Genomic DNA, 25,619 nt, shown 5'->3' on the forward strand with positions numbered 1-25,619 from the left:
TTCGCTGATGAATTATTCACCCGGGAAATTATCATGGAAATAGAATGGGCTGGGTTGGAAGGGAACTTAAAGCTCACCCAGTTTTACTCCTTGCCATTGGCAGGGACACCTTCCAGGTGCTCCAAACCCCATCCAGCCTGGCCCTGGGCACTGCCAGGGATCCAGGGGCAGCCACAGCTGCTCTGGGAATTCCAGCCCAGCCCCTGCCCACCCTGCCAGGGAACAATTCCCAATTCCCAATCTCCCACCCAGCCCTGCCCTCTGGCACTGGGAGCCATTCCCTGGGTCCTGTCCCTCCATCCTTGTCCCCAGTCCCTCTCCAGCTCTCCTGGAGCCCCTCCAGGCCCTGCAGGGGCTCTGAGCTCTCCCTGGAGCTTCTCCTCTCCAGGGAGCACCCCCAGCTCTCCCAGAAATGCAGCTGCGGCTGCTTGTGGGGACTTTCCCCTTTGGAAATGGCAGTCACCAGATAAAGGAGCGCTGTAGTCCCTCGTGGCTCCGTTGCCCTCTCCCAGATCTCTGGGGGCTTTTCCCTTTTCCATGAGCCCCGTGAGCCCAGCCCTGGCTGGGGAGCCCCGGGGGCAGTTCTGGGCACCGGGGGCTGGGGGTGCCACCTCCAGGGGACGTGGGCTGCTCCTGCAGCCTCTGCCGTGACAGGCTGAGCTCAGTAGTGGTGCCCAGCTGGCACGGAGCTTGCCCTCCTTCCCCTGCAGAGCATGGGGTGTTGGACTCAGCTGGGGATGGTACTTGCTGAGAAGCAAATGCAGAACAGCCACAACTCTGCGGAGAGTTCAGAGCATTCCCAGAGAGGGAAATGGAGCTCAGACTGCCCGTGAGTCCCACTCACCTCATGCTGCGTTCTGGGGGATTTTGTGCCATCAATCAATTTTTTTTTTCCTTTTTTTTTTAATTTTTTTTTTTTTTAATTTATTCCCAAAATACAGCCAGGAAGGCAAAAGCAGCCAGGCTTTCCTGTGGCTGGAGCTCCTCAGGTTGCCTTGCACAGCTCGGGAACAGTGTGGGCAGATAAATCCAGAGGGATGGGCCAGATGGCACAGGGAACAACCTGCCCCTGGGATGCTGCTCTGCTGAAATCCCAAACCCAGGAAAGCCAAAGGCAGCACAGCCAGGGTCACCCCCAGTGCCCTGCCTCAGTTTCCTGGCTCGTTTCGGGGCACACAGGGCATGGCACTGGGGTGGAGCTGCCAGGGGCCTCCTGAGGAAAACGGAGCAAAGAACATTTTCCTGGAAATAAATGATGGAGGGAGGCGTGACTGAAAAATACATCTGGAAATCCCATCCTTGCCAGGAGCTTCCCTGCAGGGACACAGGGATGAGGGGACACGGGGGACACAGGGGACACAGGGGTGAAAGGACACAGGGGTGCAGGATGAAAAGACACAGAGGTGAGGGGACATGGGTGCAGGGTGTAGGGACACAGGGGTGCAGGATGAAAGGACACAGGGGTGCAAGGTGCAGAGGGTAGGGTGTGGGATGAAGGTTACAGGATGAGGAGCAGGATGGGATCACTGGGTGCAGGGTGGGATCACTGGGTGCAGATTTGGGGTCACTGGGTGCAGATTTGGGGTCACTGGGTGCAGTTCTGGGGTCACTTGGTGCAGACTGGGGGTTCCTGGGTGCGGGGTGAGATCACTGGGTGCAGACTGGGGGTCCCTGGGTGCAGACTGGGGGTCCCTGGGTGCAGGATGGGGACACTGGGTGCAGGATGGGGACACTGGGTGCCGGATGGGGACACTGGGTGCCGGATCGGTGCCGGATCGGTGCCGGTGTCGCACCGCGGGCTCGCAGCGCCATCGCGTGGCTGCAGCCGCCCCGCACGGGAACGGGATGGGAACGGGAACGGGAATTGGAACGGAACGGGAACGGGAACGGGAACGGGATGGGAATGGGAACGGGATGGGAATGGGAACGGGAACGGGATGGGAACGGGAACGGGAATGGGAACAGGATTGGAACGGAACGGGAACGGGAACGGGAATAGGAACGGGAACGGGATGGGAACGGGAATGGGAACGGGAATGGGAATAGGAACGGGATGGGAACGGGAATGGGAACAGGAACGGGAACAGGATGGGGATGGGAACGGGATGGGAATGGGATGGGAATGGGAACGGGAACGGGAACAGGATGGGAATGGGAACAGGAACAGGAATGGGAATGGGATGGGAAAGGGGATGGGAATGGGAACAGGAACAGGAATGGGATGGGAATGGGAACGGGGACAGGAATGGGATGGGAATGGGAACGGGGACAGGAATGGGATGGGAACAGGATGGGAATGGGAATGGGAAGGGGATGGGAACGGGAACGGGAATGGGATGGGAATGGCAACGGGATGGGACGGGGACAGGAATGGGATGGGAACGGGAATGGGATGGGAATAGGATGGCAATAAGAATGGGATTGGAGTGCACCAGCAGGACGGGCTGCAGAGCTGCAGGGCCAGGGATGGGCTGCTCGGGTGGGCAGTGGGCACTGCCGGGCCCGCGGCCGCCGCAGTGCCGGCACCTCCTGCCAGGGAGAGCTCCCAGCCGGGGCCAGCCCTGCCCCGTGCCCCCCGCACCCTGTGTGCCCCACACGGAGCTCGCCCCATCCCCGTGTGCCCCTGGGCATGCTCTGCACCCCACGTCGTGCACCCCACGTCGTGCACCCCCCTTTGCTCACCACCACCACGGCTCTCGGGGTGTCTCAGGCTGGCAGTGGGGTCCAGAGCTCCGAGTTGCCGTGCCCCAAAGCGATGCCAGCCCTGCCTGCAGCCCCCACAGCCAGCTGTGCCCCCTCCCCGGTGTCGGGTCAGTTTAAAATGTCCCACTCCCTCCTCTTGCTGGGCACCCACACACCAGGAAAGATTCCAAATGGTCAAATCCAAATAAACCGGGTTTATTCCAAATGAGACTTTATTAACAAGGAAGAGCTAGGGCCAGGCCAGCGCAGACTGACCTGTGGGAAACCTGTGCCCCACAGAGGACAGGGACCCGTGCTCCTGCTGGGACAGCCCCGAGGAGCTGGGGCCACCATCGAGGCTGGCAGGCAGCAGGACCTCTGCCCCAGCCACCAGTCCCCGGGATTTGTTTCCTCCAGCCTGTCTGGGGACACAACACCGGCCAGGTCCTGGGTCCTGGTACCCAACCAGACCCCAGAGACCCCAAAAGGCACCAACAGGGATCCATCCCTCACGGGGCACCAGCAGCTGGGGAGAACCAAACCTCCCCAGGCAAGGTAGTGGTGTCTGCTGGGCAGAGAGGGTTTGGAGGCATTGCTAAAGGCACTACACAAACACAGAGATGATGAGAGGTTTAAAACCACCCTCAGGTCTCTCTCAGCCCTTAATTTTCTCTGCTTGGCACTTCATCCTTTTCAAATTAAAAAAAAAAAAAGAGCTGCAAGAAGGCACAACCCAGCACAGCAGCTCCTGCATGCAGAACTGGGGCTGAGGCAGAGCTGGGGCTGTCCCCAGCCTCGAGGGACAAAGCCACGATGGCAGCAGCACGTCCAGGGCCACCTTAGCTGAAGTCCCGGTCTGGCAGCAGCAGTGGAGCCACCAAGGTCCAGAGGTAGAGCAGGAGCCCGGCCCAGCTGGAGCAGATCTTCACCCACACGGCTGTCCAGGGGCTCCTCAGCACCTGCAAGCTCTCGTCCGGCCTGAAACAGCCAACAGGAGGGTGGCACCCATCGCTGTGACACCCTGCCAGCACCCCGGCAGGGACGGGTGCCCCCCAAGAACATGGGGGTGTCCCGTGCTTGCGGCCACCTCAGGGTGTGCCCCTACAGCTGCAAACACCCCTGGGTGTCACCCCACTGCTGGGGCCACCCCTGCATGTGATCTCAATGCTGCAGCCACCTTGGGGTGTGACCCCACAGCTGCAGCTTCAACCTGGGTCCCTGCTCCCCCTCCTCCCAAGGGATGCTGGGCTGCAGCAGAGGACACTGCCAAGCCCAGGCACAACCCCAAAAATGATTAACGCCGATAAGGGAGCACATCCAGCAGCTCACACACCTCAGCTGTGCCCAGCACCCCGGCAGGATGGGACCTGCAGGAACGGGGCCAGCGCTGGTGCCCACGGCAGCTCTCACCTGTACCAGTTGGTGAGGGTCATCATGATGTAGAGCGCGGCGAGGAGGAGGCAGAGGTGGAAGAAGGTGTAGTTGTAGGAGACGCCGTCCTGCTCGTTGTCGTAGGCGCGGCGCACGCCGCCCTCCTCGGCCGCGCCCGGCCCGGCCCCGGCCCCGCTCTCCTCCGTCAGCATCAGCTTGTTCACCTGCGGGTGGTCCGAGGAGCGGAGGCTGCGGGCAGAGGGGCAACGGGGTCAGCACCCCTCGGTCACTGCCCCCGTGGAGGGGCTTTTGTCCGTGGGGCTGTCCCCGGGGCACTTCGGGGGATGTAGGCTGTGGGGAAACCCTAAAAACTGTGACTGTGGCCCTCAACCAGCTCTGCAGCTCTCCTGGAGCCCCTTTAGGTACGGGACAGCCAGGGCAGGTTGTGGGGAAACCCTGAAATCTCTGTCACCTGTGAGACTCAGATTCGGTCAAAGAAAGAAACTGAGAATTTCTAGCCAGGCAGATGCCTGGGAAAGAGTTGGAGAAGAATGTAAATAATTCTTTATCTCTCTCGTTGTTCACATTGTTTATAGCTAAGTTCTATCACTGTGCGTCAAGCACTCTGCACCAGTGCGGTGGGTTGTTTTCACTTCAGAACCGATGGAGTTGGTCCTTGCAGAGCTCTGTATAAAAGAGCAGTGTTTTAAATAAACCAGAGTTTTACTCTCAGCAGCCTCCTGGTCAGTCTTCTCATCCCCGTCCTGCCCCGACAGCGACAGTCACCCTTGCCCAAAGCCCCTCTCCAGCTCTCTTGGAAGCCCTTTAGGCACTGAAGGCTGACTGGAACCTCATCCAGCTCGACAAAGAGAAGGTTTTGGCCCTGGGCAGAACAACCCCAGGCTCCAGTGTGGAATGGGGGCCACTCAGCTGGAAACAGCTCCAGGAAAGGCCCTGGGGGTGCTGCTGGGCACCGGAGAACACGAGGCAGCAAACATGAATGGTTGCAGAAGGTGAGAGGTGTCCTGGGCTGCGTCGGGCAAAGCACAGCCTGCAGGTCGAGGGAGGGTGTACAGGGATCTGCTCTGATCAGGCCACCCCATGGCAGGGGTTTTGTCCCTGGGGCCATCCCCAGGACAGGCAGAGCAATCTGGGGCTGCGGGGAAACCCTAAAAACTGTGACTGTGGTCAGGCCTGTGTCCCTGGGGACAGGGATGGCTGGACAAAGAGCCTTTGGTGACAAAACCAAGGTGTTACCTCACCTGCAGAGGCCCCTCCCGTGGCTCTGTGCTGGGGCTCGGGGCTGTGTGTGGGGCAGGGGGATGTGAGGGGCAGAAAAGACAAATGCCATAAACCTGCAGCCCCTGCCAGCCTCCTCAGGGAGGGCGAGGGAGAACCAAAGTGAGCCCCTCACAGGGAAGTTCCTTCTGTGGGGCTCCCGAGGCGCTGCCTGAGCCCAGGGACAAAGGCCTGGGTGCCTCTGGCCCTGCCAGCCCTGCCCATCTGTCCTGCGGGCTGTGCCCCCTGTGTGTGCTGCTCGGCTGTGCACACCCCTGGGACACCCCGGGGACACCCCAGGGACACCCCTGGGACACCCCTGGGACACCCCAGGGACACCCCAGGGACACCCCTGGGACACCAGCCAAGCGCTCACCTGATGAAGAGGGTGCAGAGGATGAAGATCACCAGCCCCACGATGCTCGGGGCGTCCCACCAGGCTGTCAGTGGCTCGGTGGCCGTGGCCGAGGCGGTGCTGTTCCTCACCAGCAGCGTGGGGTTACAGCGCTGGCCTGGGGGGACACACAGGGTGAGCCCCCGAGGGCACAGAGGGACAAACGCCCGCTGCAGTGAGTGCTCCTGCCCCAGCCACCCTCCCCACACCCAAGGCGGTGTCTGGCTTACTCGGCACGTTGGCCAGGGCGGCCCAGGTGACGTAGATGGTGTAGAGGGTGATGAGGGATGCCTGCAGCAGCCCCGAGTGCGGCTGAGCCTCCTGCAAACACAACAGTGGCTGCTTGGGGTGCTCCTGCACCCCAGGGTGACACAGACCCAGCTGTGGGGTGCTCCTGCACCCTGGGGTGACACAGCCCTGGCTGCTCCTGCACCCCGGGGTGACACATCCCTGGCTGCTCCTCGGCGCTCCTCACTGCCTCACCTGGATCTTGGGCAGGATGGACACGACTGAGACGATGAGGCAGAGGATGAGGTTGATGCTGATGAAGGCCTTGCCCTCTGTGCAGCCCTCGGGCTTGGTGTAGTAGACGTAGAGCAGCGCGACGGCCGCGATGGAGGCGGCATAGAAGATGAAGGTGACGCTGCAGAGGGCTGGGGGAGGACACCAAAGAGGCTGGAGCAGAGCCCCCCGTCCCAGCCAGCTCAGCCTTAGCAGCCCTGGGATGAGCTGAGCCCCAAGAGCACGGGGGTGCCAGCACACCCACCTGCGTACCAGCCCCTGGCACTGCCCTCGTCCGCGTTGCGCAGCCACCGCTGGCTCCAGGAGTGCGCCAAGTCGATCAGGAGCACGAGCTGGATGAGGATGAAGAGGAAGGAGCCGACCACGCCGAAGTAGAACCAGACTTGAGGGGAGGAGAAAAAGCAGCTGAGAAGAGGGCAGGCGAGGCTCGGGGGCACAGCCCTGGCTCTGATCCCGTGCAGAGGTGCCCAGGAGAGCACGGGCAGCTCCTCACCTGAGGTGAAGGCGCCGTCGGGGATGTAGAAGGCCCCCACCGTGATCCCCACCAGCACCAGGAACTTGAAGAACCAGAAGCTGTGGGAGCAGAGAGGAGGCACGGTGTGCAGCTGGCGGGGACAGGGCTGGGGGTTCCTGCCCGTCCCCGCCCCAGGGACCGAGGGAGCTCACGCACCCGTTCTGCAGGGCGGCCCGCGGGTCCTTGCTGCTGCGCACGCACACCATGAGCACGGCGAAGAGGCAGAAGAAGGCGGCCATGGCGAAGCCCATGCGATACACGGCCTTGTGGCCCAGGAAGCTGCTGCAGTCCACATTGGTCTGGACCCCCAGCACCGACCCACTGCCTTCACAGAAACCGGGGAGCTGAAATAGTGATGGGAGCGTGAGCATCACCTCAGCACGTCCTACAGGGATTGATGGCTGTGGGAGGTCTGGTTCGGAGATCTACTGGTTGAAGATCAGCTTCTCCACTGTGAAGCCTCAGGCTGCCCAGAGCAGCTGTGGCTGCCCCTGGACCTCTGGAAGTGTCCATGGCCAGGCTGGACAGGGCTTGGAGCAGCTGGGACAGTGGAAGATGTCCCTGCCATGGCAGGGGGTGGAAGGGCTTGGAGATTCCTTTCAACCCAAACCATTCTGTGATTCCACACCCACCACGAGCCCTGGTGCCACCAAGGATGGGCCAGACCATGACAGCTCCAATGCCACTTGCCTGAGGTGACACAGATAAAGCCACTCAGCCAGTCAGTGGAAAGCTGACATGAAACCAGATTTTTCCTAAAGCCCAGCTCAGCTGGAGGATCTCTGCTCCCTCCACCTGAAGTCCTCCTCCCTGACGTGCACGTCATCAGCTGAACCCTAAAAAATGGGATGTAGGAAACTTTCCTGGGAGACATCTGGGAAAATTAAAAATTTTTTGTTGCATTAAACGATCCCACTGCATTTCCCCTTGGAGGAAAACCAGGGCTAACAATGCCTTCTCCCAGTGAAATGCTCAGAAAAAAGAAGAACAAAAGCACATCATGACCCAAAAATTCACTTTTTTTGATTCAACTTCCAGTCCCCACCTTAAGCTGGGTCATTTCTTCCCAGCGACCTCCAGGAGTTCTTTACCTTGTGCAACTCCTTCTCCACACCCGGGATTATCATGATGATGGACACGAGGGTGCCGAGGAAGAGGAAGAAGGTGAAGAGGAGGCGGGAGATGGTGGAGTTCTTGGCCGAGGGGCAGCAGCCACAGAGCAGGCACGGGGCAGAGCCACAGAGACACGACACCTGCAAGGAGAGCAGCCCGTGGTGAGGGGGAAAAACTGGCCCCAAAATAGGTGCCCAGCTCGGTCCTTAAGGAGATCAGCCTGGGAATCCACACTGTTGCCCAGAGCTACTCACACCACAACCCACAGCACACAGGACCCCAAGGAAATGGCACCGAATTCCCCAGAAATGTTGCTGAAAACCAAAAGAGCTGCAGAAACAACCAGGGTGGAAAATGACACCCAGAGTCTGGAGACACCCTTGTGTTTTTTGCTCCATGCAAAGATCTGGTCAAAGCAAGCCCTGCCCTGCAGGAGCCTTGTTTTTGTACAAAAATCAGGTTTCCAAAACAATTTCAGGCTGCCCTTTCAGTCAAATCCAGGATGGGAAGATATTGGTATCGGCACCACGGTGGGAGCAACTCATCCTGCCATCCTTCCCCTCTGTAAGGGCCACTTGACAGGTGGGGAAACTGAGGCACAGCATCCCCAAGAGTCCCCAGTGGGTCCTGGCATCCCAAATCCAGCACGGGCAGTGCTGCCAGGTGCACCCCATTCCAGAGACTCCCGTTGCTGTGCCAGAGCAGGGAAATCCTGGCTAAGGAAACCCAAACTCACTGATGCCCAAACACTGGTGGGAGTTTCCTGCGCAGGGACGGTGCAGAATAAACCTCGCTCCCTTGCAGCAGCCCTTCCTCTCCTGGACTTCAGCACAGACACCCCTGCAGGCAGGGGAAGGGCTCTGCTCTCTGCTGCTGTTGAGGGATCTGCATGAGCCGTGTGTTTGTTATGGCCACGTGCTTCCAAATCAGGGCCTGCGCTCGGTGTTAATTAAAGATGGCTCGGCATTGACTCAAAAATACAATTCTCATTGTTGGAATCAGAGTAAAAAATGGACATGGAAGAAAACAAAGCCAGATGTGGAGCTGCTGTGTGCGGCTCCCTCAGCGCGAGCGACCACTTTGACACCCCAAATCTCTGTCATGGGGTGACGTTATGGTGTTTGCATCCCCAGTCGTGTGTTCTGTGTATGTTTGATATTCTGTTCTGTGCTTTCAGAACCGACTCAGAAAGTGAAGGTTTGTTTTGTCTTGTTATCAGCCGGCTCACCTCCCTCATGTTCTGTTGTCTAGAAGAGGCTGGTGCTGCCTGGCTTGCTTTGCTTTGCTTTGTTTGCTTTGCTTGCTCTTGCTCCTGCTCCTGCTTTTGCCTTTGCTTTGCTTTTGAGTTAGTTTAGCTCAGCAGTCCAATTCTTTCCCTGGACTGTTTCTTTTCCCTTTCCCTTTCCTGAATACCATCCAGCCTGCTCCAGACAGGACCTGGGAACCCCGAGGAGCACCGGGAGCCTGCGCTCTGTGATCTGCAGCAGCCATCCCCAGTGCCCAGAGCAATCCCCAGCGCCCAGACCCGGGGGCCACTCCCAGGAGAGACTTTCTGGATTTGTCATCTCTGCAGAGTGGTGAAAGAGTTTTGTTGTCATCTGGTGTTGTTCATTTTTTGGTGCTGAGGAGTGCTTTGTTTGTTAAATAAACAGGTTCTTTTCCACTTTTCTCTGAGAAAATTCTTCCCGAACCAGGTGGGTGGGGACGGGCCATAGGGGTTTGTTTTCAGGGGCTCCTTCCAGAGGTTTTCTCACAAATTTGCCCTAAACTAGGACAATCACCAAAGGTGGGTTTAAGTATTTTTTTAGCATAAGCACACCATTATTTCAGAAAAATCCACTCCTTCCTGACTTATTCCTCTTATCCCATGCCAGCCCCACATCCCTGCCCCATGAACAGCTGTGTTGAGCTGATGGCACCCACAGGAGCTTGGATGGGTGAGAGACCCAAGGGGTCCCATGAGAGCTCTCATCCTGCCCCTCCAGGAGCTGCTCAGAGGCATCACATCGTGTTTTTAACTTGTAAGCATGGGAAAATGGCTTTCAATTAAAGACTGCTTCATTTCAGCCTCATTAAATGCACCACGTGCATCAGAGTGCATTAAAATGCACCAGCGTGACTGTATTTCCCTTCAAATTAAAAAAAAAAATACAGAACAACAAAAATCCCTTTAAATGCAGAATTACTGCATCAACTGATGCAGCAAAGCCCCTCAGTGCTCCATCCACACCTCCAGCTCCTCCTCCTTCGGTGCCAACTGAAACAAAAAAGCACCAGTCCCAAAATCAGCAGATCTGGGCAGGAAAACCATGAGGTTTGGTGCTGTTTAGGAAGGTGTGTATTTGGGGGTTCAGACCATCCCATTCCATCTCCTGCCATGGCAGGAACACCTCCCACTGTCCCAGGTGCTCCCAGTGTCCAGCCTGGCCTTGGGCACTGCCAGGGATCCAGGGGCAGCCACAGCTGCTCTGGGAATTCCAGCCCAGCCCCTGCCCACCCTGCCAGGGAACAATTCCCAATTCCCAATCTCCCATCCAGCCCTGCCCTCTGGCAGTGGGAGCCATTCCCTGGGTCCTGTCCCTCCATCCTTGTCCCCAGTCCCTCTCCAGCTCTCCTGGAGCCCCTCCAGGCCCTGCAGGGGCTCTGAGCTCTCCCTGGAGCTTCTCCTCTCCAGGGAGCACCCCCAGCTCTCCAGCCTGGCTCCAGAGGGGCTCCAGCTCTGCAGCAGCTCTGGGGCCTCCTCTGTTGCCCTCTCCAGCAGGCACAAGGTTTTTGGGAGCAGCATCCCTGGAGGTTTGTTTTGCAGGATGTCTCTTACACAGCCAAACTCCCCGGTTGTATTTCAGGTTTCACAGGCTCTCACAGCCGCTGAGGTAACGGGATATCCCCATCCCACTGCTCTGCCCTGTAACGTGGGAATCCCGTGGATTCCTTTTAGGATATCCTTTCAGGATCACTCCCTGAACGCTCCTCCGCAGTGAAGCCGAGGAACCCTTTGTGCCACACACTGACCTCTCCAGCTGCCTGGCACTCCTGATCTCAGTCTTTTTCCTTAAAACACAGTGCTTAACAGCAAGGAAGACACTCCCAGCAGCGCTGGGCACTCTGATTATCCTTCCAAAGATTTTTAAAATTGCCCCAAAATGTGAACACAATGAAGGGACAAAGAGCAGGATGGAAAAAGCCAGCGAGGGAAGTGGCTGCAGCGGCAGGAGAGCCGGGGGTTAATGAGGAAGTGTCGGTTTTCAGCTCTGGTGGATGATTAAACTCTCCGGTTTCACTCCCGACTTCCTCCTTGAGTCGAGCTCACCTCGGTGGGACCCGAACTCAGGCTGCTCCCTTCCCTCCCTGCCGGAGACCGGGAGAGCGTGGATGGAGCAGGACCAGGGAAACGGGCCCCAAATACACCCACAGAGCTACAGCACCCAAAAACAGCACCCCAAATACACCCACAGAGCTACAGCACCCAAAAGCAGCACCCCAAATACACCCACAGAGCTACAGCACCCCAAAACAGCACCCAAAATACACCCAGACAGCTACAGCACCCAAAAACAGCACCCCAAATACACCCATACAAAAACAGCACCCAAAAAACAGCACCCCAAATACACCCATACAAAAACAGCACACAAAAACAGCACCCCAAATACACCCACAGAGCTACAGCACCCAAAAACAGCACCCCAAATACACCCACAGAGATACAGCAACCAAAACAGCACCCCAAATACACCCACAGAGATACAGCAACCAAAACAGCACCCCAAATACACCCACAGAGCTACAGTACCCAAAAACAGCACCCCAAATACACCCAGAGTTACAGTACCCAAAAACAGCACCCCAAATACACCCATACAAAAACAGCACACAAAAACAGCACCCCAAATACACCCACAGAGCTACAGCACCCAAAAACAGCACCCCAAATACACCCACAGAGCTACAGCACCCAAAAACAGCACCCCAAATACACCCACAGAGCTACAGCACCCAAAAACAGCACCCCAAATACACCCACAGAGCTACAGCACCCCAAATACACCCATACAGCAACAGCACACCAAATACACCTGTCAGCAACAGCCCCCCAATACACCCATAGAGCAACAGCACACAAAAACAGCACCCCAAATACACCCATACAACAACAGCACCCCAAAACAGCACCCCAAATACACTGAGACAGCAACAGCACCCCAAATACACCCATACAGCAACAACACCCATACAGCAACAGCACCCATACAGCAACAGCACCCAAAAACAGCACCCCAAATACACCCATACAACAACAGCATCCCCCCCCAAAAAAAATACATTGAGACAGCACCTCAAAAACAGAACCAAAATAACAACACCCAGCAACATCACCCCAAAAACAGCACCCCAACAATTTTACCCCAACAACAGCACCCATACTCTACCAGCCCAACTACACCAACACAGCCCAACACAACTGATCAAACTACACCAGTCCAGCAGCACCATCCCAAAAATACCATCCAGCAACATCACCCCAAACCCAAACCCACCAACCCAACACCAATCCAAAAACACCCACCTAACACTACACTAACACCAACCTACACCACCAGTGCAGTTACATCATCCCGACTCCCCCACCACAACAGCCCAACTACAACACCAGATCAGCTACACCAACCCAGCTACACCAACCCAGCTACACCAACACAACACCAACCCAACTACACCAACCCAGCTACACCAACCCAGCTACACCAACACAACACCAACCCAACTACACCAACCCAGCTACACCAACACAACAACACCAACACAAACAACACCAACACAAACAACACCAACACAAATAACACCAACCCAACTACACCAACCCAGCTACACCAACCCAGCTACACCAACCCAACTATGCCTGCTCAACACAACCCCAACCACAGCCCAACTACACCAACACCAGCCAACAACACCAGATCAACTACACCAAGCCAACAAACAACACCAACCCAACACCAACCCAACTACACCAACCCAGCTACACCATCCCAACTACAACTGCCCAACTACACCTGCCCAACACCACCCCAACCACAGCCCAACTACATCAACACTCGACCAACATGACTGACTGAACGACACCAGTCCAACACCACCAGTCCAAAATTACCACCCCAACAACACCAAGCCAAACCACCAACCCAACTACACCACCACAATTACATCATCCCAACTCTACCACCACAAGACCATCCCAATATCACCCCAACAACAACCCACCCCACCAGCCCCACTACAGCAGCCCAATCACATCATCCCAACTCTACCAATCCAACAACCCAACTACACCAATGCCAGCCCAACACGACTGACCAAACTACAACCAACAATAACACCAACCCCAAAATAGCCACCCAACATCACCCCAACAACTCTAACCCACACCACCCCAACAACAGCCCAACTACACCAGCTCAACATCATCTCAACAACTCCAACCCAACACCAACCCCACTACACCACCCCAATTACATCATCCCAACAACAGCCCAACTACACCAGACCAACATCAGCCCAACTCCAACCCAACACCAACCCAACTACACCAACCCAACAATACCAACTCAAAAATACCCACCCAACATCAACACAAACCACCAAGCCACACCACCAACCCAACTACACCCAAGCAACAACCCAACACAACCAACCAAACTCCACCAGCCCAACATCAACCAAAAACACCCAGCCAACACCAGCCCTACTATGTCACCCCAGTACCAACTCAAAAACATCCACCCAACACCACCCCAACACCACCAAGCCAACTACACCACCCCAATTACATCATCCCAACTACATCACCCCAACAACAACAGCCCAACTACATCACCACAACAACTCCAACCCAAAGACACCCACCCAACATCACCCCAACAACACTGAGCCACAGCACCACGCCCATAACACCAACCCAACTACACCAACCCAACTACACCAACCCAACTACACCAACCCAACTACACCAGCTGTCCCAGACTGAAAGGAAAGATGAATCCATTTGCCATCTCTGTGGCAATTGTCTTCTGTTCAGTGGGCAGTTTTTCCTTATCTCTTTCACAACCAACCCTCCCTCAGGGGAGACATCTGCTGATAACGGCTATTGAGTGTCACTGGTGACTGATAAGAACTGCAACATCCCATTGTGGGATGCTCCACCCAGACGGAGGAGCCAGGCATTCCTACCTGGATATAATCTGGGTTTTGGGACACCAGACCCAGCCTCTCCACTGGTTCCCAAGAGGAACAGCTGGGGTTCTCCTCTGGACCTTCAGAGGAAGACTCCACCCTTCTACAGGATCACTGCTCCGACAGAACCACACCTGCCACTCCAGGGACTGCAGCCACTCCGATTTGGACTGCCACCGACACGCTGGCCAAAGGCGTGTCAGGTTGTGTTCTGACTCTGTCTGTGGTTTTCCTTTTGTGTTTTTGCATGGATTTTGTTTCTTTTCCCTTTGCCTAATAAACTGTATTTCTGACTTGGAGTCTCTCACTGATTTTGCTTTCAAACCAGAACATCAGCTCAATTACATCACCCCAACTACATCACCCCAACAACAACGACCAACTACACCAGCCCAAATACAGCACCCCAACTACCCCACCCCACCACCACACCTGCCAGCCGCCTTCACCCTGGCAGTCCCAGGTACACCGAGCGTGAGTCAACCCAAAGCGATGCCGAGCAGCCGCTGTTTCTCTGCTGCCAAATTAACGAGCAGGCGGGTTAATCAGCACCGATCCCAGCACATCCCCACAGCCTGGGGAGCTGGTGGCCTTCCTGCCTGGCAGGTGGCTTTGGATTGGTACCACGAGGTTGGGTGTCCCCAGTGGGTGTCTAAGGACTGTCCAAGCCTCCAGGGTTTGCTTTGGCTGGGGCAGCCTTCTGCTGGTCACCCCAACCCTGTCACCCAGGAAGGCAGCTCAGAATGACCACACTGCTCATGACAGTGGGCAAAGCCTGGAGACCCACGGGAGGCAGTGAGAGATAAATTCTCCTTTTGTGATTCAAGGTTTCTCCTTTTGTGATTCAAGGTTTCACTCAGGAGCAGCTTGTAGGGTTTTAGTGGGAAAGCACTGAAGGAAGGGCTTGGCAATCTCGTGATGCTGTGACTCAAGGGATGCAGGCAGAGCAGAAGGAGTTAGTCAGGATGTTCTTGTTAAAAATAACAATTAAAAAAAAAGAAAGGACTAGGGGGGTTTCTTCAGTTTGGTTTGGGTTTTTTTCAGTGTTGTGGTTCTTCAGCTCAGACAGATGCTAGAACAGCCCCTTCATCAACCAGGTCCACCAGAGGGGACAACAAAATTAAACAAAACCTTGTTAAAAGTAATTATTTTTAAAAATTACACAGACTAGGCGGGATGTTTCATTTGGTTTGGGTTTTCAGTGTTGTTCTTCAGCTCAGACCTGCACAAAACCAGCCCTTTCATGAACTACTTCCACATGAAGGAACAGGAAAATTAAACCTATACAGTGACTCTACTGTTACCACAGTCTGAGCCACAACACCTTTTTGGGGGGGAAAAAATCCAGAATTCATACAGAAACCTCCAGAGGCCTGCTGTGGAGTAACTCCCTGCTTTCCCAACACCTGTCCATAAGGAAAAGCACAGGAATGTGCTACAGAGAGGGGCCTTGCAGACAACCCTCCCTCCCATCCCTCATTTCCAAACATCCTGTTTATTAAACCTCCAGCACTCAGAGGTCAAGTTGCAAAACAGGTCCCATTCCCAGGTTTCCAGGCCAGCAGCTCCCAGGCCGGTTCCACAGCCCTGCCCTGGCCCCGTGCCCACAGGTGAGGCACTGCCAGGGCAGGAAGTGCTGGTGTGGGCAGGTGCCTGCGTCACCCAAACCAGACACTCCACGTCACAGGGCACAGCACCACAATGCTCAGCTTGGGCCTGCCCTGGGCCATGGCACCCCAAATCACACATCCTGTAGGTACCCTGGGCCATGGCACCCCAAATCACACACCCTGCACCTCCCCTGGGCCATGGCACCCCAAATCACACACCCTGTAGATACCCGGGGCCATGGCACCCCAAATCACACATCCTGTAGGTACCCTGGGCCATGGCACCCCAAATCACACACACTCTGGTGTGTGCCCTGGGCCATGGTACCCCAAATCACACACCCTGCACCCACCCTTGGCTATGGCACCCCACACACAGCCCCCTGCACCCCCTGTCCCAGCTCCTTCTCTTCCTCCATCCCCACTTTGGGGCTCAGCAAAGAGAACCAGGCAGGACCCCCAGCCTCCCATTGCATGGTGGGCCCAGGACCCCCCACCCCTCCAGGGCCAGCAGGATATCCTTACTCTGGCCTCCCACCTCCCCCAGGCGCCCTGGGGTGCGCCACCCACCCCATTCCCACCCCATTGTCCCCTCCACCATGGCCCCAGAGTTCTCTGGAGTGAGCTCTCCCATGGATACCCCGCTGCAGTGGGATCCCCTGTTCTGAGAATCCCCCACATCTCTCCACACCGAGGGATGCACCCAAAATCCCCCCATATACAGGGGTGTAACCCCTGGGTGTGCCCCACATCCCACTTGTACTCAGGGAACATCCTCCGGGGGTCCCCTGTACCCCCCGGGTGCACAGGGTAGGGAACATCCTCCGGGGGTCCCCTGTACCCCCCACATCCAGGGGTGAGTCCTGCCGGGGGTATCCCCGGGTACACAGGGGTGCATCCCCCAGGGGTACCCTGCATCTCCCTCCCGCCATCCCTTGGACCCCTCCGCGTCCGGGTGCAGCGGGGCACATCCCCGGGGTGTCCCTCAGCCCTCCCCGGCTCTCCCCGGACCCTGCTGGACCCGCAGCGGCCGCGACTCGCCCGCCGTGGGCCGCGCCCGCCGGTGCGGCACCGCGACACGGCCCGCGCTCCCCCCGCTCCGGGCGGGCACTCACGCAGCTGAGCAGGGAGCAGACCCCGAGACAGGCCCCCATGGTGCTGCCGCCGCTCCCGCTCCCGGTCCCGGTCCCGGTCCCGGTCCCGGTCCCGGTCCCGGTCCCGCTCCCGGTCCCGCTCCCGGTCCCCGCCGCCGCCCTGGCTCCGCCCGGACCGGGCAGCTCGGGGCGGCCGCGCTCGCCGCGCCTCCCCCGGGGCGGCCCCTACGGCGGCGGAGAGAGCAAAGCGGGGTCCGGGCCCCCTCCCGACCGCCGGGGAGCCGCTCCATGGCTCCTCCATCCTCACTCCAGCCCCCTCTCCATACCCTCCCTCTCCCTTTCATCCTCCTCGTCTCCCCTTCGTCCGCGGTTACCGCCGAGGGGACCCCACCCGCACCTGGGGACATCGCCGGGACTGGGGGGGACGGCCAGAGCCCTGTCTGGGCTGGAAGCAGCCCGCGGGAAGGGGTCATGGAATTCCAGAAGGGTTTGGGTTGGAAGGGACCTGAAAGCACATCCAGTGCCATCCCTGACATCCCAGGGACCCCTCCCACTGTCCCAGGAGCTCCCAGTGTCCAGCCCGGCCTTGGGCACTGCCAGGGATCCAGGGGCAGCCACAGCTTCTCTGGAAATTCCAGCCCAGCCCCTGCCCACCCTGCCAGGGAACAATTCCCAATTCCCAATCTCCCACCCAGCCCTGCCCTCTGGCAGTGGGAGCCATTCCCTGTGTCCTGTCCCTCCATCCTTGTCCCCAGTCCCTCTCCAGCTCTCCTGGAGCCCCTCCAGGCCCTGGGAGGCCGACTGGAGCCTTAGGAAGTTCAACAAGGTGAAAGGGAATCCCAAATTCCAATATGTGGTGGAGGACACTCAGCTGGAAAAGAGCTCTGGGAAAGGCCCTGGAGGTGCTGCTGGCTCTGAGCTCTCCAGAACAGGAGAGATGTGGGCGAGCTGGAGAGACTCCAGCAAAGGGCCACGAGGGTAATTAAGGGTCTGGAGTACCCCATGTATGAGGAAAGGCTGGGAGGCTGGGGCTGGTCAGCCTGGAGAGGGGTTTGAGGGATCTCAGTGACACATGGAAATACCCACCGCTCTACCAAGCCACTGGAGGAGTTTGTCAGGTTGGCTGAGCTCAGCATCCGAAATGTGCCTGAAAATGCTTCCCAGGATTAGCTCCATCACCTTCCTAGGGACTGGACTGAGGCTGATGCATCCACAGTTCCCTGGCTCCTCCCTGCCCTTCTGGAGGGTTGAAGTGACATTTGGTTTCCTCCAGCCTTCCAGACTCTTCTCTCCATGCCCAGGATCAGTGAAGGTTGTTGAGAGCGGCCTCACAATGCCACCAGTCCCTCCCTCACCCAGCGGGACTGAAATGGTTTTCAGTTTGCTGAAGCATGCCCTGGTCTGAGTCCTGTCCCATCGAGGATCTGCTCCCTTGGTGCAGCCTTTCCCCAGGGGATCTCTGCATTCTCTGGAGCCAGGCTGGCAAGAGGCAAAGGCAGCATTCCTTTTCTCTGCCTCGGCCATTCCCCACCTCGTGCAACAACGGAGCCGTGTTTTACCTGATCTTGTTTTTTCTCCTGCAGGAGCCCTTCTTGCTGGATTTGACTCCACACCTTCCAGCTCCAGCATTCCCACCACTCCCAGCAGAGCCCGCAGCGTCACCCCACTCCCCTGCAGGGCCAGACCCGGCTCAGGGGGCTGAGGATGGCACAGAGCCGGGTTTTCCTGCTCTTCCTGCCCAGCCAGAGCCTGGCATGACCTCCCAGGGCAGTGAGTGCTCTGCCATGCATAATTCAGGGCTGGGATAAACCGGGAGGTGCCAGCCCAGTTCCAGACCCTAAATTTAGACAGAGGAGAAAGTCCCTGAGTATGTGACAGCAACAGGCTTGGGGACACAAGGCTGGGGACACTTGTCCCCTGTGTCCTTGAGGAAGAGGAGGGTGGCACACTTCTTGCTCCAGAGGTAAAGCTCCGGGATTTGGCCATTGCTCAGCACTGGCACAAATCAACAAAGGATTATCTGAGCCTCTGCGGGCTCCCAAAATCTGCTGGCAGGGCACAGCCCTGCAACAGGAGAGGTCAGCCTGAAAACGGCGCTGTGATCTCAGCTGCTCTCCGGTTTCTCCTTTCGCTGAGCCTGTGCGGGCACATCCTGCCCCGGGCACGGGTCTGGCAGCGCCCCGGGCCCCGGGACACCGCGGGCTGGCTCTGACACAGCTCGGGGGCGTCCGGCAGCTCCCGTGTCCTCCTGGCTGGCTGTCAGAGCCCCGTGACATCCGCAGCGGGAGTGTCCTGCAGTCCCTGTGCCTCGGGAAGGACGAGCCGGCCGGGCAGGTGTTTGTCCCCTCGGTCCCGCTGTCCTTGCAGGCACATGAGCTCGCTGGCACGCCAGGAGCGGGAATCCTTCCCTGCAGCCTGGAGGGACCGGTGCGCCCCCGTCACCGCGCCCGGTCCCTCCGGCGATGCCCCCAGATGGCAGCGCCGGGGTGAGACCCTGCCGGACCCCGGGGAGAGGGTCCCCACCCGCCGGAGGCCACCCTACTGCCACCACCGCCAGCATCAGCCCCCCGTGTCCATGTCCCCTTCCCGGCCGGGCGGGACCGGCGCTGTGACAGCCGTGTGACAGCAGCGTCACAAGTGACAGAGCCCTGAGGGCCCCGCGCAGAGCAGCTTCACCTCGCGCTGCCCCCAGGGAAATGGGGGCTGTCACCAGAGCTCGGGGACATGGGGCTGCCCGTGTCCCGCTGCTCGGAGCATCCCTGCATCCCAAGAAAACACCTTTTCTTCCCCCTCTGCTTCTTCTCCTGCATCCCTCAGCATCCCCCAGGCATCTTTGCCCCCGGGTGATTCATTAGGGCACCCAAAAGCTCAATTATGGTTCATTAGGGCTCAGGGCCCCATTTCTGGCCCCGTGGGGGGATTGTAGGGCCGGGGGAGCAGGAGAGGAGCAGCCTGCCAGGGCTGCCTGGGAAAACAAATGTTCTCATGTGACTGTATCTGGGACAATACCAGCTTAGCTGTGGGTGCAGCCAGCAGGAATCCTGCTGCTCCCGAGCCCTGCTAGTCATGGATAAACCTACATTAGAGCAATTAGTAATAATTAATAGTTGGGTCTGCATTTGGAAAAGCAGCTAAAGCCAGCAATGCTCTCCAAAGCATTGTCTAGACAGGGAAATGCAGCCGTGGCACAATTTTGGGGTGGCGGGTTTGGGGTTGACAAACCCCTGGTCTGTGGGGCTGCCCTGCCTTTGGCATCCTGGGGGCTCCAGGGTGGGATTTAGGGCACACAGGACCCTTCCCCTCGGCCCCCAGCTGCAATCCCAGCCTTGGGGATTGGGGGTCCCCCTTCCCACCCTGTGCTGCAAGGAGGGGCAGGAATGGAGCCCCCCAAGTGCCTTTGCTCTGCTCTGCTGTCCCCCTCGGGGTCTGAAGCCCCAGGTGAGCGTGGGGCAGGCACAAAGCCAGGCTGGATGGGATGGATGAGTGCAGAAGGGCTGAGGTGGCAGCACCCCCTTCCCCTGGTCCGAGGACGCCTCTGAGGCAGGCAGGGAATTGGTTTTCACTAAGCTGCTCTGTAATAAACAGAGACACAGGAGCAACGGGCAACTGCTCAGCCTTTAGTTACGGCCAGCCAGGGTGCTCAGGGTCACAGGAGCCGGCCTGCAGAGCAGGGCAATGAGGGGATGACTTTCAGGAGGAACACTGCAGGAATCTGCAGAACCTTCTGTGCCTGAGCTCCTCTGTTGTCATTTCATCCACCAGGACCCTCCTGTCTTCCCAGCCCAGAACATCTCAAATCCCAGAATTGTGGATAACAGAATATCCCGAGCTGGAAATCCTCAGTGAATCCCAGTTCCTGTCCCTGCCCAGACACCCCAACAACCCCAGCCTGGGCATCCCTGGAGCAGTGTCCAAAGGCTCCTGGAGCTCTGGCAGCCTCGGGGCTGTGCCCATCCCCTGGGAGCCGGATGGAGCAGAGCCTTCAGCACAGAAGCCTGATGGAGCCCCAAAAAACCTTCTGAGCCCTCTGATGGCCTCCCCGCCCTCTGGCATTGCTTCTGGGAAACTCACAGAGGACTGGGACCCTCTCCAAGGGCCTTTGGCCACTTTGAGATGTCGTAAAGGCCACTGGGGTGACACAGAGGCTGAGGGGCTGTCACTAAACCTGTCCCTTGTCATCGTGCTGGGGTCTTCTGCCCACAGCCCCTCTGGTCCAGGGGGATGAAGGGCTGGAAAGGCTCTCCTTGAGCCCTGGTTTGTCCTGGGCTCCCAGACACACGGACAGGCTGGGAGAGCTGCGCTGCCTCCCCACCGAGCTCGGACAGATGCTGTTTGTCTTTCTCCTGGCAGTGCCCAGACGCCTGCCTGGTGATGGATGGCAGTGTCACCGCAGAGATTCTGTGCTGTCACAACCACTGGGTCTCTCTTGGGGTGGAAAATTTGGAGGGTTACTCCACCGTGAGCTGCATTTCTTGCCCAAGGATCTGAGTGCAGAGGTGGCGGGGGGAGCCTGCAGGAGGAAGCAGCAGGGTGAGACCTTGCTCTGAAGGTGTCCTTGGGCAGGAGGAGCTGCTTCTTCCCTTCCCCTCTGCCTGCTCCTGCTTGCACCCTCAAAACTTGAGCCCCTCCATTTTCTTTCCTGGTGTCCAAATCCACCCAAAGACACCCAAAGACACCCAATGTCACCCAGTGTCACCCAATGTCACCCAATGTCACTCAAAGACACCCAAAGACACTCAAAGCCACCCTATGTCACCCAAAGCCACCCAATGTTGCCAAAGGACACCCAAAGACACCCAAAGACACTCAAAGACACCCAATGTCACCCAAAGACACCCAATGTCACCCAGTGTCACCCAATGTCACCCAATGTCACCCAATGTCACTCAAAGCCACCCTATGTCACCCAAAGCCACCCAATGTTGCCAAAGGACACCCAAAGACACCCAAAGCCACTCAATGTCACCCAATGTCACCCAAAGACACTCAATGTCACCCAATGTCACCCAAAGTCACCACCCTTCCTCCAAACTCCCTCACGAGCCCCCCTGAGCCCCTCCATGCATTTCCTATGTCCCCTGGCTGCCAGGACATCTCCAGTTGGATGCACAGGAGGCAGGGCAATGCTGTGGGGATGGAAATTTGGGAGAGCTGCCCAAGGCACGTGCGGCTTTTGAGCCTCTTCATCTGCAGCCTTAACGATTCTCCCTCTCGGAGAGCACTTAATGAGCCACGGAGATCCAATTAGACTTCTCTGCTCGACCTCTCACCTCGCTCTTGCCAGCTAAAACCAAAAAGGGAGAGAAAAACCCCCACAAGTGGCGGCGTGGAGACAATTAGATCAGTGTCTGCTTAATGAGTTCATGGATCCAGCAGAAGTATTCCCGTTTGACGGGAGAGGGGGGAGCCGAGCTGAGCCCACCCCGACCCTGTCCCCGCTTTGCAGAGCCTTTGCGGGGTGCAGATCAGCCCTCGGTGGATTTTGGCTTGGCTGCCTGCACCCCGGGGGCTCCAGGGCTGTTCTTTGTTAGCCGCAGCAGCCAGCCGGGCTTTTCCACCGTGCTTTGTCCAGGCTCGGGGATCCGAACCACCTCCCGAGGCCGCGGATGGGCGGCAGCGGCGACACCGCGGGGTGACAGATGCCACCGGCACGGAGCTGGCCGTGTCCCCCCGGTGCCGGCAGCCCCCCGGGCCCGCGGGGCCGAGCTCTGCCGAGCCCCACGCGGCCGTGCCGAGCAGATTTCGCTCGGCTGCCTGCGCTAAATTTAGCCGCCTGTAAAAGGGGTTAGCGAGCAGCGCCGGAGCCAGTGGCACAGCTAAGAATGTCAACGTAAGAGCAGCCAGGGATAAAAAAAGCCCAGGCCGGGCGCGGGGAGCTGTGCACGAATCCCCGAGGCGGGCAGCGCTGCGGGCGGTGCCCGCATCTCCCGCTGGCACCGGGCCCAGCCGCTCCCTGCCCGCCCGCCTGCAGGCTCCTCACAGGTCTGCAGCGTCTCTGCGCCCAGCTGGGCACTCGGGGCTTGGAACCGGGTGGGTTTGGTGAAACCCCGAGTTCCGGGGTGCCCACCTCCCGCTCTGTGCCCAGGCAGGGGGCACAAGGTGCTCCCCGAGCCGGGAGGTGTTTGAGGCTCCACATCCCATTCCAGGCATCTGGAAGTTACTGGAGCATGAAGAATAGATTTGAGCGCTTCCTTTTTTTTGCCCGTGAACACATTTTTTGGGGGATGCTGCCTTTCTGCTCGGTTAACTCCAGCACACCTTTCCTCCCCACGCTCCCCTCGCTGCCCTGATCTGGCCCCTTAAAGGAAGAACAGGGCAAATCCTGCCACATCCCAGCTCCTCCCACCCCATCCCAGTTCTTCCCACCCCATCCCAGCTCTTCCCACCCCATCCCAGCTCTTCCCACCCCATCCCAGCTCTTCCCACCCCATCCCAGCTCTTCCCACTCCACCCCAGTTCTTCCCACTCCACCCCAGTTCTTCCCACCCTATCCCAGTTCTTCCCACTCCATCCCAGCTCTTCTCACCCCATCCCAGCTCTTCCCACCCCATCCCAGTTCTTCCCACCCCAGTTCTTCCCACCCCACCCCAGTTCTTCCCACTCCACCCCAGTTCTTCCCATCCTATCCCAGTTCTTCCCACCCCACCCCAGTTCTTTCCACCCCATCCCAGTTCTTCCCACCCCATCCCAGTTCTTCCCACCCCACCCCAGTTCTTCCCACCCCATCCCAGCTCTTCCCACTCCATCCCAGTTCTTCCCACCCTATCCCAGTTCTTCCCACCCCACCCCAGTTCTTCCCACCCCATCCCAGCTCTTCCCACCCCATCCCAGTTCTTCCCACCCCAGTTCTTCCCACCCCATTCTTCCCACCCCACCCCAGTTCTTCCCACCCCATCCCAGCTGTTCCCAAGCCCTCCCGTGCTGCTCTGAGCTGTCCTGACCTTGCCTGGGCTCACTCCTGCCTGTGCTGCTGCCCAGAAATGTGGGATTTCAGCCAATATCAGAGCCAATGCACAGGCAAGGTGGTTTCCTGAGCTAATTCCCAGAAATCATTTGCACGTTCTGCTGGTCCACTGGGGCAGGAGATGAATATTTTGGTGGCTGAGCCCCAAGAGAGGCACTTTGAGTCATCCCATGCCCCTTTTTTCCCACGGCTCCTGTGATGAACTGGCAGCAGGATGAGCCTCGGGCTGGGATTGCATCTGGCTGCGGATCCACCTCACCTTTGGGTCAGGAAGGAGCTTCTGCTGCTGCAAAAACAGCAACAAATCATGGTTTTGGTTGAAATTTTCCATTCTGCCGGGGACAGCGAGGCTGCAGATGAGTTGCAATGACCAGTGCAACTCACTGCAGACATTCCAGCTGCCCTGACAGCCTGAACTAGGGAATAAAATCAGGACAAGCAGCTCGTGCGCTGTCCCCCGCCGGGGCAGGATGCTCTGGGCCACGGGGGAGGATCTCCAAAAGCTCCCTGACGGCCTGGGGGCAGATGGAGCTGCAGAATCCTTGTGCCCTGCGAAGGACAGGGCGGAGCAGCAGACTGGGATGCAGATGGCAGAGCCCTGGAGCACGGAGGGTGCCCGGGAAGGGCACTGCTGCAGCTCCGAGATGTCCAGACTCTGCCCAGTGTGACGCCCCAGCCTGCCTGGTGACAGATCTTCTCCCTGGGAGATGTTTGCTGGCATTTTCCCTCTGCTTTGAAATCCTGCAGGCAAGGAAATGCTCTCGGTGCCTTTGGCCCCAGAGATCTCACAGGCAGGAAGGTTTTCCCCGAGGGTGTTTCCTGCAGATCCATCCCTCAGGAGCCACCTCCATCGCTCCACGGTGGCCTCGAGGCCGTGTCCTGCTGGAGCTCATGGAAAGTCCCAGTCCTCAGCCAGGGAACAACTTGCAGGTCCCCAAACCCTGTGACCCATGTCCCAAAATAGCACCTTAGCCGAGGCACTGACGCAGCCCCCGGGCTCAGGAATAACCTTCCCTGCACGTCACCTGTGTCCCAGCAGGCAGGCAGGGGCTCAGCCGGGCTGGAAATCGGAAAGATGCATCTAAAAGAGGAACAGCAAAGGGCTGCTCTCCCCCAGCAGTGACTTTTAGCCCAGATCGGAGCCCGCAGTGCTGGGCAGGGAGAGGAAAACAGCTCTGCTCCCTCCCTGCTGCCTCCAGGAACACCAGGAGCTGCCCCCGAGCTGCAGCAGCCCGAGGGTCCGTGGGGTTTATTGACCCTCCTGCCCCAGGGGGATAAAGCAGCTGGGCAGCAGCAGCAGCAGCAGCAGGGGAATACATTCTTCCAGACCCATTTTCTCCCAGTTCTGGATCCTGGGGTTTTAGGGGAAAATAGGAGTTAGAGCAGAGCCGGGAGCAGTCTGAGTCCATCCTCGCTGGCTTCACACCCCTGATGGATCAATCAGAGGCTCTCCCAAAGCTCGGGAGGGCACAAACTATGTATTTTAGGCCCCTCATCAGCAGGAAAGCTCATCCTGCTGGGAGCATCCTGCGAAGAGGATCCCGAGGTCTGCAAAGCCCCAGAGCAGCAGCTGGGAGAGCAGAGGGAGCTCAGAGCAGCCTCTGCCCCCAGGCTGGGGCAGCACCAGCACCACGGCCCTGCCCTGGACCAGCTCCCAGGGGGACCTTCCTGAGAAGGGAATAATTTTGGAATCATTTTGGAATCATTTTCCCTTCCCAGCTGCTGTCCTGAATCCCTGGGGTTTGTGCCCAAGAGTTCTGGGGGCTCCAGCGGGGAGCTGCTGCTGCTCAGCACGCCCTGGCTGCAGGCGGGTTGGGAGAGGTTATTCCGCGTCAGCACCGCACTG

The 25,619-nt window shown here is 58.2% G+C and overlaps 1 protein-coding gene across 1 annotated transcript; it reads right to left on the bottom strand.

Moving 5' to 3' along the window:
- Positions 1–2,894: 2,894 nt before the first annotated feature.
- On the bottom strand, positions 2,895–16,923 carry SERINC2 (serine incorporator 2). The gene is made up of 10 exons (XM_021528399.2): positions 16,831–16,923; positions 7,853–8,014; positions 6,918–7,105; positions 6,741–6,820; positions 6,492–6,629; positions 6,209–6,378; positions 5,956–6,046; positions 5,708–5,843; positions 4,093–4,302; positions 2,895–3,660 (listed from the first exon to the last, which is right to left on the bottom strand). The coding sequence occupies exons 1-10, from the start codon at positions 16,867–16,869 to the stop codon at positions 3,522–3,524; spliced, it is 1,353 nt and encodes a 450-aa protein (XP_021384074.2). The 5' UTR covers positions 16,870–16,923; the 3' UTR covers positions 2,895–3,521.
- Positions 16,924–25,619: the final 8,696 nt, after the last annotated feature.

Source organism: Lonchura striata, chromosome 26 (genome assembly GCF_046129695.1).
Source record: "Lonchura striata isolate bLonStr1 chromosome 26, bLonStr1.mat, whole genome shotgun sequence".
Classification (NCBI taxonomy): Eukaryota; Metazoa; Chordata; class Aves; order Passeriformes; family Estrildidae; genus Lonchura; species Lonchura striata.

What these genes read in the sequence shown, in the direction of transcription:
- SERINC2 (XM_021528399.2), bottom strand. Translation starts at nt 16,869, where the DNA reads ATGGGGGCCTGTCTCGGGGTCTGCTCCCTGCTCAGCTGC. An exon ending in TGGAGAAGGAGTTGCACAAG is followed by an intron (nt 7,106 to 7,852) that starts GTAAAGAACTCC and finishes TCACTATTTCAG; the next exon opens with CTCCCCGGTTTCTGTGAAGG. An exon ending in CCATCCTGCCCAAGATCCAG is followed by an intron (nt 6,047 to 6,208) that starts GTGAGGCAGTGA and finishes TTGTGTTTGCAG; the next exon opens with GAGGCTCAGCCGCACTCGGG.